At 33.0% G+C, this 19665-nt stretch overlaps 1 protein-coding gene across 3 annotated transcripts in view; it reads left to right on the top strand.

Annotated features, from left to right (window-relative positions):
- Positions 1-274: 274 nt before the first annotated feature.
- Positions 275-19665, top strand: part of Pdzd8 (PDZ domain containing 8) — a 39693-nt gene continuing 20302 nt past the window's right edge. The window contains exons 1-6 of one of the 3 annotated variants that reach the window (XM_088277578.1): positions 275-5937; positions 14766-14914; positions 16922-17090; positions 17767-17949; positions 18462-18651; positions 18848-19040. In XM_088277578.1, coding sequence (XP_088133704.1) covers positions 16953-17090; positions 17767-17949; positions 18462-18651; positions 18848-19040 — 704 coding nt within the window. In that variant the 5' untranslated portion in view covers positions 275-5937; positions 14766-14914; positions 16922-16952. The remainder of the gene's footprint in view (positions 5938-14765; positions 14915-16921; positions 17091-17766; positions 17950-18461; positions 18652-18847; positions 19041-19665) is intronic. The other 2 variants (XM_088277575.1, XM_088277576.1) reach the window with 2 other exon arrangements.

The raw sequence follows: 19665 nt of genomic DNA, 5'->3' as shown, positions 1-19665 counted from the left end.
ATCTTTAATTAACTCGTTCAATAAATGTTTTCCCTTTTGTAATAATTTTTGTACGCATTCATTTTTAAGAGACACTTAAAACCAAACACATAATTCCTTTGTATTTGCGGAAGTATATTCCTTAAAAGGTCACAAATGGCAAATTCGCTGTAACTCTTTCCCTATTACCCTTTTACAAATAAAACGAATTCGGAGACTGCACGGATTTTGGAAATATTTTTATGGAATATTGTAGCGTTATCTAACAAACACTTTCCATCACTTGTAAGCTTGCAAATGTTCATCATCTTAGCAATATAAAATCAAACATATAATTTGAAAAGAATAATCAAATACAATTTTTAATTTATACTACCTGGTAGTTTTAAACGGAGCAGTACTCTTTTGACATTTGATTGTTTTCAAATGAAGGGATTATTCTCCCAAAGTATTACAGTAGTACCAATTTTTAGGTGACATTTTTAATGAAGCTTATTTCTACTTTTAATCTTTATACACCCAATGGTGCATAAGGCATTGCATTGAAATTGGTGTAGTATTTATTTGATAACTTTTCTCGTGATTAGTCCCGCGGTTCATGTATCAGTCCAGGGTAATATTAAATTTACATTATAATGAAAAAATATCATGCCTATGCGTTTATTTTGACCTCTCTGGGGAATCATTCCTAGAATGTCCAGCATGGTAGCTAAACGCGCTAACTACTGCACAATAAGGTTGAATAAAATCCGCAAATACTGGGGATTACTCTTTTTTTTTTTTTGTTCTTGCAATTCTAATTTCAAATGGTTCTTCTAATGATCGTGGTTTGCCGTTGCTCTGAAAGTGGACTTCACCTATTTACATTATTTGATAACAAATGTCTAAGTGCCATGAATAAAATTTTGTATTCTTACCTTACAAGTTACAAGGGGTAGATCTAGTGTTCTTACATTGTCTGTTTTCTGACATGCTAGGATGATAAACTTACTTTTTTCTCTACTGACCTCGTGGAGGCACATTGGGATTATGAATTACTCTATGTTGCGTGTTTTTCTGTCACTAATTTTCATCACTTGCAACACCAACACTTAACCACTTAATGTCAACAACTGTACAAAACATCCAGTAGTGTATTGCATTAAAAAAACAATCCTCTTCAAAATATAACAAAAATTATAGATAACCGTGAAAGAATACTGGTCACCAACATTCTGAGAATATGAATAAAGTCGGAACTGACAACTGACAGATAGATAACTCATCCTCAACTCTCTTTCAAAAAAAGTACGCACAGAAATACAGTATAAGAACAAAGTCAACATAATTTACAGTCAACTTTTAATATTGACCTTTCAGATTGCAAATTGACTGCTTAATCTTTTAAGAAGGCAAAATATCTATTAAAATGTAGTATTTTTTCATAAATTCAATCACTTAGATATGCTGATATATAAACATATAAAAATTGTTTAAGGATAACTATTGAGATCTTAATAGCCAATTTAATAACCTTACTAATGAAAAGATATATGGCTTCATTTGTTTTACTAAAAAACTACAATAGACTCAAATTGTTTACTAGTGAAATCAACATGAAATGATAGATTCTTACCAAAAACTAATAGTAAAAACGCAGTAACAGTAAAAATTATCACTAAGAAAGAATTTTTGATACTCCAAAGGATCATAGCTCACTATTTGGACTTAAGACTATGGGGCTATTTTAGAAATTCATAACTGAATGATCTATGCAAATTTCGTATCAATTTGGTTTTCCGTCCGTGAATTCATATTACAAACAATCAATACTTTGGGTATTGTACCTAATCTGAAATACCATGATTCTAAAAAAAAATGCTCTAAATATTCTATATTATGTATACACATAGTATGGTAGCTGTGATAAAAATGGAATTACCATTTATTATTAATAACAAAAGATTATTACATACAAAATTGATGTTAACCTGTGCCTTCTACAGTGAATACAATATATGACCGTTGACATACTTGCACATTGAATTTTGCCATTAAATAATGTAATATAAGAAAAATTCTGAACTTGATCATTTGTAAATAAAAATATCATGGTGCAATACAAAAACAACTCTAAATTACGTGTACACTTACGATATCCATATCTTGAGAAGAGATTAACCTTTGAAACTGAAATTTTTAAATTTCTTTGATCCAAAAATTTGTGCCGGATCAATTTCTGTGTATGTCATCAAAATGAAAATGATAAAAAAAGATTCATGATAATCATCATCAGTAATGTATTGTCCGCCTCCATAGTGTAGCGGTAAGTTTCTTTGCCTACCTTGCTGGAGGTCCCGGGTTCGATTCCCAGGGGGGTTAGAATAAATATAGTTGATTTTCACTCATATTAATTTAATATCACCCTGGACTCCTACATGAGCGCAGAACTAGTTACCTTAGCTTTATGCAATTAATGATCAAAATAACACTTTATCAATACAGTTCAGTGCCTTATGCGCCATTGGGTGCGGATAAGGATAAGAAGAGGAGAAGTAATGGATTACTTTCCGCTTTGCCAAGTCTATATTGCATCTTGGCATTGAATTTTTGCTATGAAAAGGACTGGAGTTGAAGCTATTGCCAGCTTTATCAAAATCCAATCAACACGGGACTCATCACAAACCGAAACTATTATTTTTGTGAGAATCTTGTAAATATAGCTTCAGAGAATGAGTTCTCACAAAAATAGTTCCAGAATAAGACTGAAGTGGTCTGTAGAATATTATGGAAAGTTCCGATTTCTTAACCCGCTCACTAACAATGAATTTTGTTTATCAAAATTAATTTCCCAACAATCACAGTCTATCAAAAAAGAGTAGAAATAAAGTTTATTGTAACTAAAACCAATATTTACAAAGGCAACACCAAATTTATATTGTCGTGCCCATTCCATTGGAATCAGAAAATCATGTGACCATAGCAAGATTATTTTGTGTGAGTAGTTTGTTTTATCATCATAATTTTTATTAAGGAATTCATAGATAAATATCTTAAAACATTCAAGTGTTGCCATAAGCACCCCACCAGAGCCCTAAATTTTATCTACTCTATTTTCATAGACTATAATCCCAATGTGTCTCCATACATTAGTGCAATAAAGACTTGCATACATACAACAAAGTAAACAGATTGTATAGGCATAATTTTTAAGATTCCTTTGCTTGGAGTGTTTTTTATCTCGTGTTTGTGTAAATAATAATAATAAATTTTGGTAAGTTTTTTCAAGTTATCGTCGAGGTAACTAATAAAGGGAAATTGTAAAATAATAGATATATTATGCCGAATGGACTATGAAATTTTTTAAAGTTCTAGACTAGCGTTATGAACTAATCCTAACTGTAATTGCCCGAATATCGCTAGCAAATTAACACCATATATTTCTGTTAACCAACTTCAAAATAATGTTATTGTTTTGAAACCAGTATAATAGCAATTTTGGGTTTTTTTTAAATTGTTTTTAATCACTTCAACTTCAACCGTCAACATTTACTCTTGTCAATAATCTTTTGTGCATAATACACTGCATCAAATTGATTCAGTGCTGTCTCGTTCATAAATTACACAAAGGCAATTTCATAAATGTAACATTTTAGATGCCACGCCAGGGTAACATATTTATTTTAGTATAGTAAATAGTAAGAAATTACCTGTCAGAAATGGAATACCGGAACTTCAAGTTACCCAAGCATACAAACTTAATTGTCAGACTGAATCAAAATGTCAAAATAACAGTAAAATATCAATCAATTGCTAATTTTAAAGTTAGAAAATATTTCAGTTACGGTATCAAACCAATTATTATTCAATAGATGATTTGTCTCAGTAATTGAATATTTTCTCATGTGATTTTCATGCTAGTCCTATATAAAAATGTATAGGCACAAATATTGTAAAATTCAATTTTATTCTTGAATCATTTAGTGACATTAAGCTTTTTCATACTATGAAGCTCAGTGATAGTCAAAGGATTTCTGCGGACATTGACGACCAGCATGTGTTCACCATTTTGTTAATTTGTAATGTAAACGGCAGGATTTCCAGTTAGCTAGGGGTGTAGGCGAGTATTCGGGCGATTGCGGTTTAGGACATTTAGTTACGTAAAATGTTTTTTATTGAATTTGCTGTCCTTCCCCAAAGTGCTTTATAAATGATTAACGATTATATAAAGTAATTCAGGATGTATCTGGTATTACCACTCCTGCAAAGTTTAGTCAAGTTATCACTCTAATTGTAAGCGTTTGAACTGGAAAGTATTCACAAACTCTCATGGATACATAATAATATAATCCTAACGTGTATTTTATATATTGTCTTATTATCTATATTGAAAGCATTCTGTCATTTTAGTAATAGGCGGTGGTGATAGCCTCTCAATAATAGCGGATACCGGGTAGAACATATTATCAAATTATACACAAGTTAGCTGTTTCCTGTCTCCTTAATCCGAATGATAATGTTTCCCCATCGCCACTGCCTATATTGTAGTCCTCATAAGCATATTGTACCAATAATATTATATTTCTTTCCACCGTATTATACCTGCTCAAAGGCTTTGTATCCAAGATGACATTTTATATTGTTATATAATAATTCCATATATGTTTTACGGAATCCAAATGTCTGTAGATGAAGCAATTTTGGTTGCGTGCATGTTTAAAAGCTGTTTATATCCATTGTAAAATATTGCCAACCCGAGAAATGGTAAGGGGGATTGTAACATTTATACATATACTCGTATTTGTTTGATAATGATTGTAATTTTTAAGGAGATATTTCAATCATTTATGACCGGTCTTTGAAGACTTGAGAAAACATTCAATCAAAATTGCGTCATCCAAATGGAGGAACAGTTAGTTGAATTGTGTGGCTTTACTACATGGCATGCATATTGAGTGCTTTGACTGTCTACGCGACTACGGCTACCACAGTATATAGTTTGCAGTGTAGAAGTATCCTGTGTTACTAGGAACATGAGTATATTAACTCGGGACCATATAATTTACCCCTCGGTTGGTGAGTGCAGCTCTCGGTAGAGCGTAGGTTCACGAGTCTCTACGTCCAAGGCATATTTTCTGAGCAGCCCACTATCTCCAGTTGTGTTCTCGATGCTTAGGTTACACGTTTGTAGAAAATTTGTAAATACATAATTTTCTGTGATAAATTGAATAATTCATGATTGCATTGAAGAATCACAAATTTGGAAGATTATATTAAACATTGAATAATATGACCTACGCCAATGTGTAAGAATGATAATTTTGCCAGAACATGTGTCTAGAGTTACGTCTTTAAAACAATTGGTTGATGCAATCATTTAAGTTAAAACAAAATGAACCAAAGTAATGACTAGGTACTCTGTAAGTTTACTTGTAGGCAAGTTTTCCACAGAATGAATAACATTTATTTATAAGGAAAATGAGGTTTTATATCAGAATTCTTGCTCGCATGTAAATTTTGCATTATAAACAATATAATAAAATTAGTCAAGTAATTACATTGATATACTTCATTTTTGCACGTTTGTAGAAGGAAGGGAAGATTACATTCCTAGTTCACACTGATGAATATAATGTTTTTTTTTATGTATGTATATATACATATGTATTTCATTGCCTAACCCCTGGAACTTCTAACCTAACCTCATCGCGTACTCGGGATTCTCTTCAAACTTGCCTAGAACACGACTTCCGCCGTTATCCGTCTGCGGCTATCCTCACGACACGCACAAGTAGGTACTCGCCTATCTAACTTACCGGCTGTGAAATTATTTACATTTCAGCCATTTCTGAAATGTCAATGTGACAACTGATGCAAACAACAATGTGTCAAAACTCGAAACATTTCGTCACTCTTTTGTTGGAATCGTTTCCTGAAATTAACTACGGAAAGTTCGGCGGAAAATAAAGCTTCCTGCAGGTAGAAACTTTGATTTTTTTATTTACGCGTTTAGTTTTCTTGTCATTTGTTACTTTCTTACCGATTTTAGGACTCCCATGAGTGTTTATTTATAACCTTTTAATGCCCTATAAAGTTCACTGACACGCGTAAAACCCTCTGCTCTAAAGGTTAACATCGCCATCGACAGTCTTTGTGTTATTGTTATCGATTTCCAATACGTTAAAAATACACAGAACTTAATTGCCTAAAATTAAGCTATTAAAAAATGACGCACTAAAAATATTTGAACCCCGAAATCGAACTTTTAGTTCAGTTTTTTTTTTCTTCCGGTTATACTCACTGTATACTGTAAAGAACACTTGCAAATTTGTGCAGTGCTATCTTGAATGTTACCATAATTTGGTCACTTCAAATCAGAACAGATAACATCATTTTCTTGTTTCTACTTATTGTCTTAACAAGAGCAATACTTTTGCCATTACAAATGACACTTTTCATTCGAACCCTTATCCGCACCCCAATGGTGCATAGGGCACTGTGTCATATAATCGCAGTGTTATCTTGATCGTTTACACATGAAGGAAAGGTGATCAGCCCTCCGCTTAAGGTACCAGTCCATGGTAATATTGAATAAATATTACAGTGAAAAAATCACTTATATTTATTTTACCTCCGTTGGGAATCGAACCCGGGACCTCCAGAACAGTAGCCGAGCTTGCTGACCATTACACTACGGAGGCGGACAAAATTTTATCTTGACATTTGCCTAATTAATTACAATATTTTTTTGATAAACTAAGTTTTTTTTTCGATGGAGGTGTCTAAAGGCCACAATAGGGTATCAAATCTATTAATCATCCCTCCTGTTCCCAACACAGATTCAAATAAAAACATATTTAATTAGCTAGAAGAAACAAAAATCCACTAAATGATCTATAAACCTTGTACATAATAAGCAAGGTAAATAATAAATGCAATTCCCATCTAAAAAAAAAAATAAAAAAAAAAAATCATCAAACTAATTAGTACAGTTAACATTAATTTAGTGTTAAGGCGACAATATTAGTGTAAATAAAACAAATTCTTCCGTTGACCCAGTTTATAATCTAACCCAGTACACAATAGACACAGAAAAATTAAATTAAATATTTGTGAAATACTACAGTAAAAAATGTAGCCTACGTACAACAGTATGCTACGACAATCGGACTACGAAGTCCTCACACAGTTTACAAAGGCGTTGAATGTAGAGCATGGGTGGCCAACATTATCAGTAGCCGGGCCAGATTTTAGAAATGAGATTTCCTACCGGGCCGTAACATATTTATTAGGTACTTTTCAAACTTATTTGAAGCCTCGTAATGCCGTTTTATATTATACTTTTCAAGATAGAAACAGAATCATTGCATATCAGGCATGTCAGCTTTATTTTAAATTCCACAAAAAAATAGTTAGTCCATCTGTTTTAAAAACTTCTCAGTTCTTCTGTTACTCTTCTCTTCTTTAGTCCAACGTCTTTACTACTTGACGCCATTATGGGTCTTGAAATTGTCAGGATAGTGAAACACTACCATATATGGTATATGATACGAAATACGCACGATGGAATGTTATTTTGGTGGTTTTGTGTACACTAAAGGAAAAAATGTGTGATATGCTACGCCGGCCGCAAGTAAACACCCGGCGGGTGTACCTTTACACAGTTAAACGTTACATGATACTTGTAAAATTCACGAGGGCCGCTCATATGAGTTTAATACATTTGTGCTATTTTGCACACACCCTGAAGCTAACCTTGTAGATTATAATCATATTGTGTACTATCTACCGTATTTAATCAGTTTTCGCAAACTTCAGGCCTTCAAATGTAGTTTTCTGACATCTCAACATAAAAATAACTCCTAATCGGAGATAATCCAGATTTGTGAACAAGTATTTTGACACAAACAAAATGTTTAATTGCATAAGCTAAACAATATATTTTTCACTACAGTCGTAGTGTACTTTCATGTGAAAATGTGTATAACATATATTGATATGAAACCTAGTGCTGCACACCATATGGACTCATCGCTGATCCATATTTTAACATCGGCAAGTTTCTGTTCTTTGCAAGTTTGAAAAAGAATTTATTTTAAAACTCGTGTTCAACTTGTATATAATATTATGAAAATAATTATAGCATGTCTCTTGTGTATTGCAAATGTAAACGTACATCAAATGGAATGATACACACGATTTTATTTACTTTATTTTAATCAGTGTTGACTCACATAAATGACCCAATTGTATAGTTTGATCAAGCGAATCAACATTACTCTCTAAAACTGTTTACAAATTCATTAATAATTTATGATAACAATTTTACTCTTATGTCATCATAAAATTTCTGAATAATAACAATCAAATTATCATAGAGCCACACTTTTAAAATATCAAATTAACCTTTCCCTTCCGGTGCTAAAATATACGCGCTTCCCGGTGTTGGGTAGTCACTACACAATAAAAAATTTGCTATTTTAAATTGAAAAAATACAGACATTCATAGCTAATCCCCTTAATTAATTACAAATGTAGTAAAAAATTATAATAATTAAAATTTATTTGCTGAAAACATTAAAAAAAACCATCTGGCAACGCTCACAGAACAAGCATAGGTCCACTTTTGTCGGAAGCCCAAAAGCTACTGCCACTAGCCAGAGAACATTGAGCTTTGAGCTCCTCAGGCTTGCACAGTGCAAGTATGCAAGAGTAGGATGCAAATATAGTGTCGCTGCTCCCGTACACTCTTCACGCGCTGTTTATACGCAAATTGGTTTCTGATATTCAAAAAATACTTCTTTTATAGAGATATTATGGTTATTAGAAGCAATGTGTACAAGGTACACAACACCGGGAAGGGAGGATTAATATCTAAATAGTGCCAGTAATTTAACCACAATTTTGAGACAGAGAAATGGTCAATATTATCCAATTGAACATAATTGAAATGATTCTAAGAATTTCAAATTTGATGGCAAGAATTCACATGAAGAAAATTTAAACAACCACAGATAATGCTAGTTTTTGATAAATCACATTATGTTATAATACTTGACCTATCTGAAATTGTATTATTCTTAATCAAATAATAGCAGATTTCAAACTGATGGCTATAAATTTACTATATGAGAGTGTTAGAAGCATACTAAATATATACCAAAAAGTAAAAAATGAGTTACTGATACCAAAATTAAAAGATTTTAAGAAATAGTGGTATTTACTAAGTGAAATATAAATTAAAAATGGATTAATATTACCACAAAGCGACTGCTGAACCAATTGATAAAATTAATATAATAGCTACATTCCAACATAATAATAAAAAACGCATTAAAATAACTTAAAAATGTAATTGAAATTTAAAAATTCTAAGCAGTAAATATTTTTGTAAAATGATTGATAGTTTTTCTTGAACATCTTAGAAACTCTTTCTGGATAATTATAATTTTGTAACTGATACTCTCATATATTTGTATATATCCAACCTTCTCGGGCAAAAGTCTGTAAGCTGCTTACACTTTGGTGATCTTTTTCAGCCCATAGCATACGATGTCAAATATGGTTACTTTAAATGTAAACCTATTATAAACATATCTGCTAAGGATAAAAAATTGTGATATACTATGATGGAATCGTTTTGCTGTGTCCCAATTTAAAGCGTAATTGTTTTGTTTTATTAGTGTATTTATAAGTTGGAAAGGTCACTAATAGAGTTTCCGGGTGACTTTTGTTCAAAAAGGGTCAACATTTAATACTTAATTAATGTATTTTATCAGAGTGTTATCAATTTAGCAAAATATTTAAGCGAATTGTTCATAATCAGAGTGCATCATTCCATTTGCATGTAAAGGAGGATAAGGTTGATTGGTATAGGAGAAAAGTGTGTCGTCTGGTCTTAATAACTGTTGAATGGCGCCGATTAGCCACGAGGGCAGAACCTGACAAATTGCATTCCAAATTACGGCATTCTTTTTTACTAAAATATTAGATAAATTCATAAACACATGTATTAGTATTTCACTCGTAGCGTTTCGGGTAGCTGCGTTGTGCCCTCGTGGCTGGACGGCTAGCGTAGAGAGTGAATGTCCTTCAATGTTCCAGTGGGTGCGCCGAGTATGCAATACACGTCCCCGCAACCTCCTGTGCTCCCGTTCCTTGGCCAAATCCCCAGCAGAAACCCCTCACGATGTTCCCCGGTCCCCTGTGTATTGCGTGCCTTGTGCACCACCGATTATAGATATAAATATATAAATTTGGACTACTGATATTGTATGATATAATATTTAACATAAAGATTGCTATGATAAAATTATAAATTATATGAATTACTTATATAAATACAATTAATTACTATTATGTCATCGCTTTGAGAGCCCGTTTTTTAACAAAAAATAAATACTCGGAAAAATTAACATTATTGTTGTTTATTTCTAACAAAACTTTTCCCATCTACGTAAACCTACAGCATACTACTATTTACCATACCACTATTTCTTAAAATCTACTGTTACACAAGTTTAGATGCATTCCGCATCATTTTCAAACACTGTATATGTTGTGTATTTTAGTAGATTTTAAGAAATAGTGGTATTTACAAAGTAAAACATCAATTAAAAATGGATAGATTTTATCACAACGTGACTGCCGAATCAATTAATGAAATTAATATTTAGTTTTAGATATTTGAATCCATGTTTCATAACTTCAAAATTACGAAGAAAAAATAATTGGCTATGTATTTTTTTAAATAATATTATGTTTTTAGTCTTAAATATAAAATATCGAATAGAAACATAAATTAAATAAAGTAAAATAGGTGGAGGTTTTTATTATCTCAATATTTAAAAACAGTACGTTTTTGTAAATACTACATTTTTTTAATGTTTCAAAACTCCATATCTTTTTCCTTTGCTGCTATAGGTCGCCTAATGGAAACAAAACTGAAGGATGACATATAAATAAACCTTTTGACAGTTTTGCGACTTACCAGGGTCGCCATATAAATTGAAAAAAAAAACTTATTTTCAAAAGGGTTGTTTTGCAATACTTTCAACAACAAAAATCGTCTCAATTTTTTTTAAACCAGATAATTTGAAAATATTTTGTTTTCAATTTTTGTTTTAGAAGCAAGTAAACGCAAAACATAAATCTATGCAACAAAAATCCGTATATATCATGTTTTTTGGCGGTTACCTACGCCAATTTGTTAATGTTCTTTAAATTTTAAATTACACGCCATTGAAATTTATTATAAGTGGATTTGGAATTTTTTGTTGTATTACATATGTATTATGTGGGAGATTTATTTTTTGCCTAACCGCCCTCACAGTGAACAATATCATGCCAGGAAACATTTACATAATTATGTGCCTATGAAAACCGGGTATATATTTCGTGGGAAAAATAACGAGGTAAAAATATGTAAATTCGCCAAAATGACGCATGGAAATAATGACGGGGAAATTTGTGTCCGAACACGTACTTAAAATCCGGTGCCTTCTGTATTATAAACATAAGTCGTGACCTAAATTTAATAACATCGTATCAGATGTCACCAATAAATCAATTTTCTGAATGTTCCGTGCGCGTTAATTCAATTTTATTACGAGAAAAAGAACATATTTTAATAATATGCGCAATTCAGATCGAAAATATATCGTAACACAGCTTTGTGTATATTACAATATGATTTATTTTTAAACTATTAAGTAGCTACTACTAGTTACTTTTATTTTTGAATCGTTGAAGGTATTTTTCCTTTAATTCAATTTTTGCTTTAAAGTCTTCTTATTCTTCTAACCCCTATCCGCACCCAATGGTACGCTGATAACACTGCATCGTATTTACGCAGTGTTATCTTGATCGTATCTTAAATAAAGGCAAGGTGATCACTCCTGCGATTAAGAAACCAGCCCAGGGTAATATAAAATAAATATTACAGTATAAAATCACTAATATTTATTATCCCCCCCCCCCCTGGACCCAGGACCTAGGACCTCCAGCACAGTAGCTAACACGTTAACCTTACACCACAGAGGCGGCTTCAAAATCAATAAAACAAAATGTATTAATAATAAAATATTATGTACGCGAATTCAAATCTTTTTGGGGCATTTTCATTGGTGTGTAAAGGCATTATATAACAATAATTTCGTGACTGGGCGCACTATTAAGTAAAAATAAGGGACAAAAAAATATTGGGTTTTCAAAAAAATCGTGAAATTTGTATTGAATGCAATATTACGGTATTTTGATGCACGCATTTTTATGCCTTTTAGGTATAGTGCGTCAAACACTCAAATTTAGAAAAGTTTAAAAATTTACATATTTGGAGAGATTTAAACATTTAAAAATTTAGAAAGATTTTAATATTTGTCGGCATTATTTTGCGATACAATGCCAAAAATTTCAACATTTATCAGCATTATTCGGCGATACCATGAGAGTTTCGAAAGATTTTAACATCTATCGCCATTATTTGACAATACTTTTAAGTTTGGGGAGATTTAAACATTTTACAGCATTATTTAAGCTTAAATAGATTTTAACATATATTTGGCGATAAAATGAAAAGTTTAGAGAGATTTTAAAACTCATCGGCATTATTTACCTGCAGTTCAGTAGGTATTCATATTTTGCTACGTAAAAATAGTTTTTCCGCGATTTTCACGGGAAAATTATTCACCTTAATAATATTTTTGACAGCCTTTTGGGGAATTTGTGTTTACATTCCCGCCAAAATGCGCGCGCGCTGTGAACTAGATTATTGATTCCCGTCGGCGAGGAGATCTCCCGACAGCTGTGTCGAATTACCATATTACTGGTGTCAGGCGGCGAATACACTTTTCTCCATTTCCCACTTGACACTGTTGCACAGGCCGTCTTTCTCTTGTCATAAAATTTTCATCGGATCGCGTCCAAAGCTCGCATGATGTAAACATCGGTCGGCGCCGTGTCAATATTACGAATTCAGACGTGAGTGCTTCTATTTTCTATTATTGTTTGTATCCGTCACGATTGTTAACGTAACTATGACATGTTGAATGTAGTATCGACTCATAACACTCCGCAAGAATGCCGTATATTCTCGAAATACATCAGTTTATATCGACACAGCCAAATAATCTTTCGAGAATTTCACCAGAGAAACAAAACAAATAGTATTTTTTTTTTAAACTTATTTTTAAACTCCAATCAGGTATTCTAATTCTTAAACTAGCAAATTGTATGTCACAAATCTTCACTTTGACAGGAGGATAATTGTGATTTGATTATTGTAACTTTTTGTTACACTTCAGCCGAATTTCGAGATCATATTTTACGAATTTTACTAGAAAACAACTATGATAAGTAAAAAGTGTTTGGGTGGGGAGAAAAAATCATTACAACTGATCTAATTATTTGTATAAAACTTTGACAGCAGAATTCTGTGTACACAAGATGTGTGCATTTTCTGAAGAGAGGGACAAAACCTCGTACTTTGAATGATAACATATTGCAATTGACAGCTTGGCTGTGGCAAAAAAGTCAAAACCGCTACAGTGATCAATGAGAAACCAAAACAAGGTGATTTTTAACCTATTCTTCAACATTAAAAAAGAAAAGCATTTTTTTTATTCATTTCATAATACAAATATGTAGTTACAAATTTAAATTTACAAAATGTGTCCTCACTGGGCTTTTCCATGCCAAGGGTAGATTTTACAATGATTATTGAATTGGCCCTGACGGATTTTCTGGGTTTGAACCCACTCTTCCACAATCTATTTTCAATAATGGGCCACTTAGGCCCACAAATCAGTATGAAAGTATTTGATTATGTAATGAAAACATAAATATTTCTCTTTAAAAAAACAAAGTAACAAAAACATGACTTCAATCGAGCCGTGCAATCCTGGATGAATGGCCAATTGGCATGATCTGTTTTGTATCAATCAATCTCCATTATCTAATTGTCAATAGCTCTATTTTATACATAATGTGAGCAGGTTATAGAGGTTTATTGAAAATTGAAACATATTTGCAGTTATTTTAACCAAACATAGGTATTTGTTTGATGTGTTTCTACAGTTTTGATCTTGTGGTTCTATTACATATCGCTCACTCCTTTCAAGAACGTTAAAATCAAAAATCGTCAATTTTCAGTTTTGCCTATTTTCGGAATGCCCAGGAGATGTACTATATCCCAGCAAAAGAGGCATATTTTTAACTAAATATTTACCCGCTACAGGGCAGAAAGTGTTGTTTTTGCATTTTGAGGAAAAAGTATTGTTTAATTATTTTCTTAAATATACTAAATATTTTTCAAATAGAGAAAAAACCTTAAGGTTTTACCTAAAATGATCTGTTGCACAGTAAAAAGTTCAGTAAGTGGCTTGATATTTATTTTTGATACATTGTGTTATATTTTTAAACTTTAAAAACGTTCTCCTGAAAAATCAAATTTTTTGATTTATGATGTTCTTGAAAGGAGTGAGCGATATATGGGTCATCGGTGATTGTCAATAATAACCAAATATTTTCCAAATCTACTATTTGTATTTTTAATTGTTACAATCTACTGTGGCACGTGTTTCGATGCATTCCGCATCATTTTCAAACACCGTATGTGAAGCTAATTCTAAATTTTAGAGTTGGGTCGTGTTTGGTCGGGTTCTGTTTCTTATTTTTATTTATAAACCTAATTTTTTATTTTTTTTATTTCTAATCTTATCTTTACTTAGTAAAACATTAATTAAAAATTAATAGATTTTACCACAAAGTGACTGCCGAATCAATAAATGAAATTTAATTGTTATTTTCAGTTTGGGTAGAATCATCACATTTCACAATAACTCCCAAGTCATAATGATGTATCCAGCAATTATACCATCAGAACTCTCCATGGCATCTCACATAGCCTAAATCATATCTTCACTATGGATCCCTGATCACTTGTATCCAAATTCACCTGGTAAGCACTTTTTAATTGACAATATTTTCAATTGAGTATTAGTTTGTTCAAATCAAGTATGCAAATCCTACCAGGGCTGCGATTATATTGAAAAGATAATGCTTTCATATAATAAAATAAGAACTATGTATATAATTGTTGGGTAATATATCCAAAATTAAACACGGTTATTGGATCGAATTCTACTTTTATTTACAAATGTATGATAATATGTGACGCGTTTCCTCTTATTAAGATATTATCAAACACTCAAAGTGTTTGATAATGTCTTAATAAGATGAAACACATCACATATTATCATATATATATATATATATATATATATATATATATATATATATATATATATATATATATATATATATATATATATATATATATATATATATATATATATATATATATATATATATATATATATATATATATATATATATATATATATATATATATATATATATATATATATATATATATATATATATATATATATATATATATATATATATATATATATATATATATATATATATATATATATATATATATACACATACATACACACACACATACACACACACAACACACACACACACACACACACACACACACACACACACACACATACATACATACATACATACATATATATATGTATATAAAAGTAGAATTCAATCCAATAACCGTGTTTAATTTTGGATACATTATTACCCAACAATTCAATATGGAATTCTACCAACTGTCTGCAGTTACAATAAACTGTGTACTGTAGAACGGGGCTACTTAAACTTTTACGTGTTGTTTCATTATTGTAGACCAAATACAGATTTAATTTTTTTTTTACTGGGCTCAAGTAACACATCAAAGTTCAAGTAGCCCTGTTATACGGTATATAGTTTTTCCCACACATATTTTATTTGACCAGTAACCGCGTTTCGTCGTTACCGACATCATAAGACTGGTATGAGGCTAGACAAAATTCCATGTTACATACACTGCAAGGCAGGGGTTGAAAACCATAGAATTTTATTTTATAAATGCAGTTTCATCAAGAAATGTCAGTAGAAAACTTAAATATAATGCTTAAACTTTATAGGGTCGATAACTTTAACATTTTACCTTTCTCTCTAACAACTTTGTAATTTTGAAACCAGTTGTCGATCAGTATTGCCAGGAAGTTCATGATACAGAAAAGAAAATAAATTAATATTAATTTTCAGCCAAATAGAAATTAAGTTGCACTAGAATGGCACAATCTATTTGTATCTTCATTGTACCCACATTCATTTTCCAATTAAAATTTGCTATTTCATCAATAAAAAAATATGTCATAATATTTTTTGGCATCTCATCAAAGATGAAGAAGAATATGGAAGTCTGGGCATTTACGGGGCTGACGACCGTCATAGGCTGGTTTAAGTGATCACTTTACTTTTTTGATTTATGACATTCTTGAAAGGAGTGAGCGACATGTAACATTCACCAATTCTACCTATTATTGACAACCACACTACTCAAATTCTTTAAAGTTCTATATATATATATATATATATATATATATATATATATATATATATATATATATATATATATATATATATGAACCAATTTAGAAACCTTGTTCTTGAATCATTAGACCTTCACTAGAGACATCTATTGGTGAGATGGAAAGAAGCTTTTTACTAAGCAGAAACTCGTATGTGAGGTCCGAATCCTGGATTACAATCACATACATGAGAAATGCAAAGTGATCACTTAAACAGTCAGCCCCGTAAATGCCCAGACTTCCATGTTCTTCTCCATCTTTGATGAGATGTCAAAAAATTATATGAAAAATAACGCCTATAATAATTCAGATTTGTGAACAAGTATTTGGACACACTCAAATGTTGTAAAAAAAATATGTATTTAATATTTTATGGATAAGGCAGTAAGTAGGACATAAAGCTTTATTGCAAATTACTTTATTAACGTTTTCTTTGACCTAAAGTGGTATATGTTTGATAGTATTCAGTGGCTGCAGCCCGCTGTTGTCAGCATGGACTGGGTGTGGTTCCTGGTGGCCATGGCGCTGGGGGCCCTGCTGGTAGTGGGGGCGCAGGCCCTCCTGTTCACCTGGTACATCCAGGGGACCCCCGAGGGCCAGATCCCCCTTCCTCCGCCACCAGTTCCAAAGGTAAAATATGAACCATCAATTCATCTTTATTTTTTGAATTTATGATGAAGCAATTTATGTGATGAAGCAATTTATGGATGAAGCAATTTATGTGAAGGAAATATGAAACATTTTGGACTTTTACATGTCAATGACAGAGTACATTCTGTCATTGACAATAAGTGTCAACTGTCAGGGAAACAATGAATCATGTCGATACGTTCATTATTGTAAACCAAATACAGATCTAAATATTTTTTTTGTGCTGGGCTCAAGTGACACATCAAAGTTCAAGTAGCCCCGTTCTACTAGCTACGTTCTAGCTACGTTCTACTTATTAGAAGCAATTTATGTGATGAAGCAATTTACAGATGAAGCGATTTATGTGAAGGAAATATGAAACATTTTGGACTTTTACAAGGAGTACATTCTGTCATTGACAATAAGTGTCACCTGTCAGGGAAACAATGAATCATGTCAATACGTTCATTATTGTAAACAAATCTTGGTGTGTTTTTTTTAAATGTTTTCCCACAAATGTTTTTCTTCAAAATCTTGTTTGGATTTCTCGGGATTTCAGATTTCCGGGGTTCAAATCTCCACGTTCGAGATATCCGTCACAGAAAATGATCGAATTAATTTTAATCAAGTCTTGATTTATATGAATAATAAAGCCTTGTCTGTTTTCACTCAACAGGAAGTGGAACAGCTGGGCATAGGCGCCGACTGCGCGGCGGCCCTGAGCCTGGCGCTGCAGTTCCTGATGCAGGAGCTGAAGGTGGCTCCGGCCCCGCTGGCGTGGCTGCAGCGGAAGCTCTCCCAGGAGTGCGAGGACCTCATCACCAGGACTACTTCCGGAAAACTCTTCGACTCGCTTACTGTATGTTTTATAAACACATTTTCCCATAAAACATTACATGTTAATGAAAAAAAAATTGTTTCAACTAACTAACTAACCATTACGCCGCTTCCCCGCAGGGTAGGCAGAGAGAATCGAACGCCACACCACTCTGTCTTTGCAAACATTCTTTGCCTCTTCTAAATTCATGCATCTCCTTAAAATATGGTACTGTAACAACAGCCTTAGCTGAGTTTGGATAGTGAGTGTTGGTAAACTCCTGAACCTCTCCCCGCTTGCCCAGGACGTCCTTAATGGGAGCAGTTGTGGAATATTGTGGATGAGTATCATCGTTGAACAACAAACTAGACAAAAATTGCGGATTTTTATGGACTCTAGCTCAGTACGGAGGGCTAACAACCTAATAGGTTTACCAGTGCGGGAAACCTGGTGGGTTTGTTTATTTAGGTACCTACTCATGACTGAGTAACAAGTCACCGAGTAAATACTAATTTTCTTCAAATAAACATTTTTTATTTCTTTCACTCTGGCAGGTCCGTAGCATATCGATGGGCGACTCCGCCCCGCGGGTCCGGTGGGCCGGGGTGCAGCAGGTAGACCTCGGCCCCAAGGGGAGACTGAAGACCCTCGACCTGCTGCTGGACCTCGATTATTCTGGAGGGTTCCGCTTGGCCGTCGACGCCGGAATGTTACTGGGCAAAACGGCCTGCCTAGATATTGAAGGTATCTTTTACTCAATATTTCTTAACTTTGTACTCTTTACAACATTTTGAGTGTGTTCAAATACTTCACAAATCTGGATTATCTCTAATTATAGGAGTTATTTTCCTAACTGTCCTTATCTTGGGCAGCTCTAAATAGCGCCTCGACAGTTCTGACCGAGTTATTCTATCACTTCGTGTTTTGTTTTTTATTTCAGTGGTCGGCCTTCTGGGCAGGGCTCGTGTGAGGTTCACCACGACGCCGTACACGCACTGGTCACTGTCCTTTGTGTCCCCGCCCCATCTGGAGCTGAAGGCTCGCCCGCTGCGGGGGCGCCTGGCGGCCCTGCTGCAAGCACACGCCAGAAGGGCCCTGCAGAGAAAGCACACCTTGCCTAACTATACAATAAGGTTAAACACTCGGTGCTTTTCATCAGTCCGCCTCCGTAGTGATTACACTATGACCTAATGGTCAGCGTAGTGATTACACTACGCTGACCATTAGGTCAGCACGCTCGACTACCGCACTGAAGGTCCCTGGTTCGATTATCAGTGGGGGGTGAAATAAATATAAGCGATTTTTTTCACTCTTATATTTATCTAATATTATCTTGGACTGGTACCTGAAGCGGAGTGCTGACCACCTTTCCTTCACGTGTCAATGATCAAGATAACACTGCGTTTGTATGATGCAGTGCCTTATGCATCATTGGGATGCGGATGAGGGTTTGAAGTTGAAGAAGAAGACTTTTCATGAATGTAAAGCTAATACAACGCACTTCTATTCTGATGAATGTACAGGGTGGTGCAAAATGAATCACCCTATTGGAAAATGTTATAATTTTTGCAAATAGCGTCATACATCAATCATCTTTGACATTTGTGAACAAGACAGCTGAAGTATACAAACAGATTCAGGGTGACGCAAAGTTAATCATCCAATTTTGTTTTTGAATAACTTTTTTCACTTAGTAAAAAAACGGTTTTGACAGTTGAAAATCTTTTTTTAGACTTTTTTTACAAATTTTTTTTGTTA

Source organism: Brachycentrus maculatus, unplaced genomic scaffold (genome assembly GCF_059751285.1).
Source record: "Brachycentrus maculatus isolate JH-2025_06_01 unplaced genomic scaffold, ASM5975128v1 h1tg000046l, whole genome shotgun sequence".
Taxonomy (NCBI): domain Eukaryota; kingdom Metazoa; phylum Arthropoda; class Insecta; order Trichoptera; family Brachycentridae; genus Brachycentrus; species Brachycentrus maculatus.
Note: the sequence above shows the minus strand (reverse complement) of the source record. Positions and strands in the feature narration are given on the sequence as shown.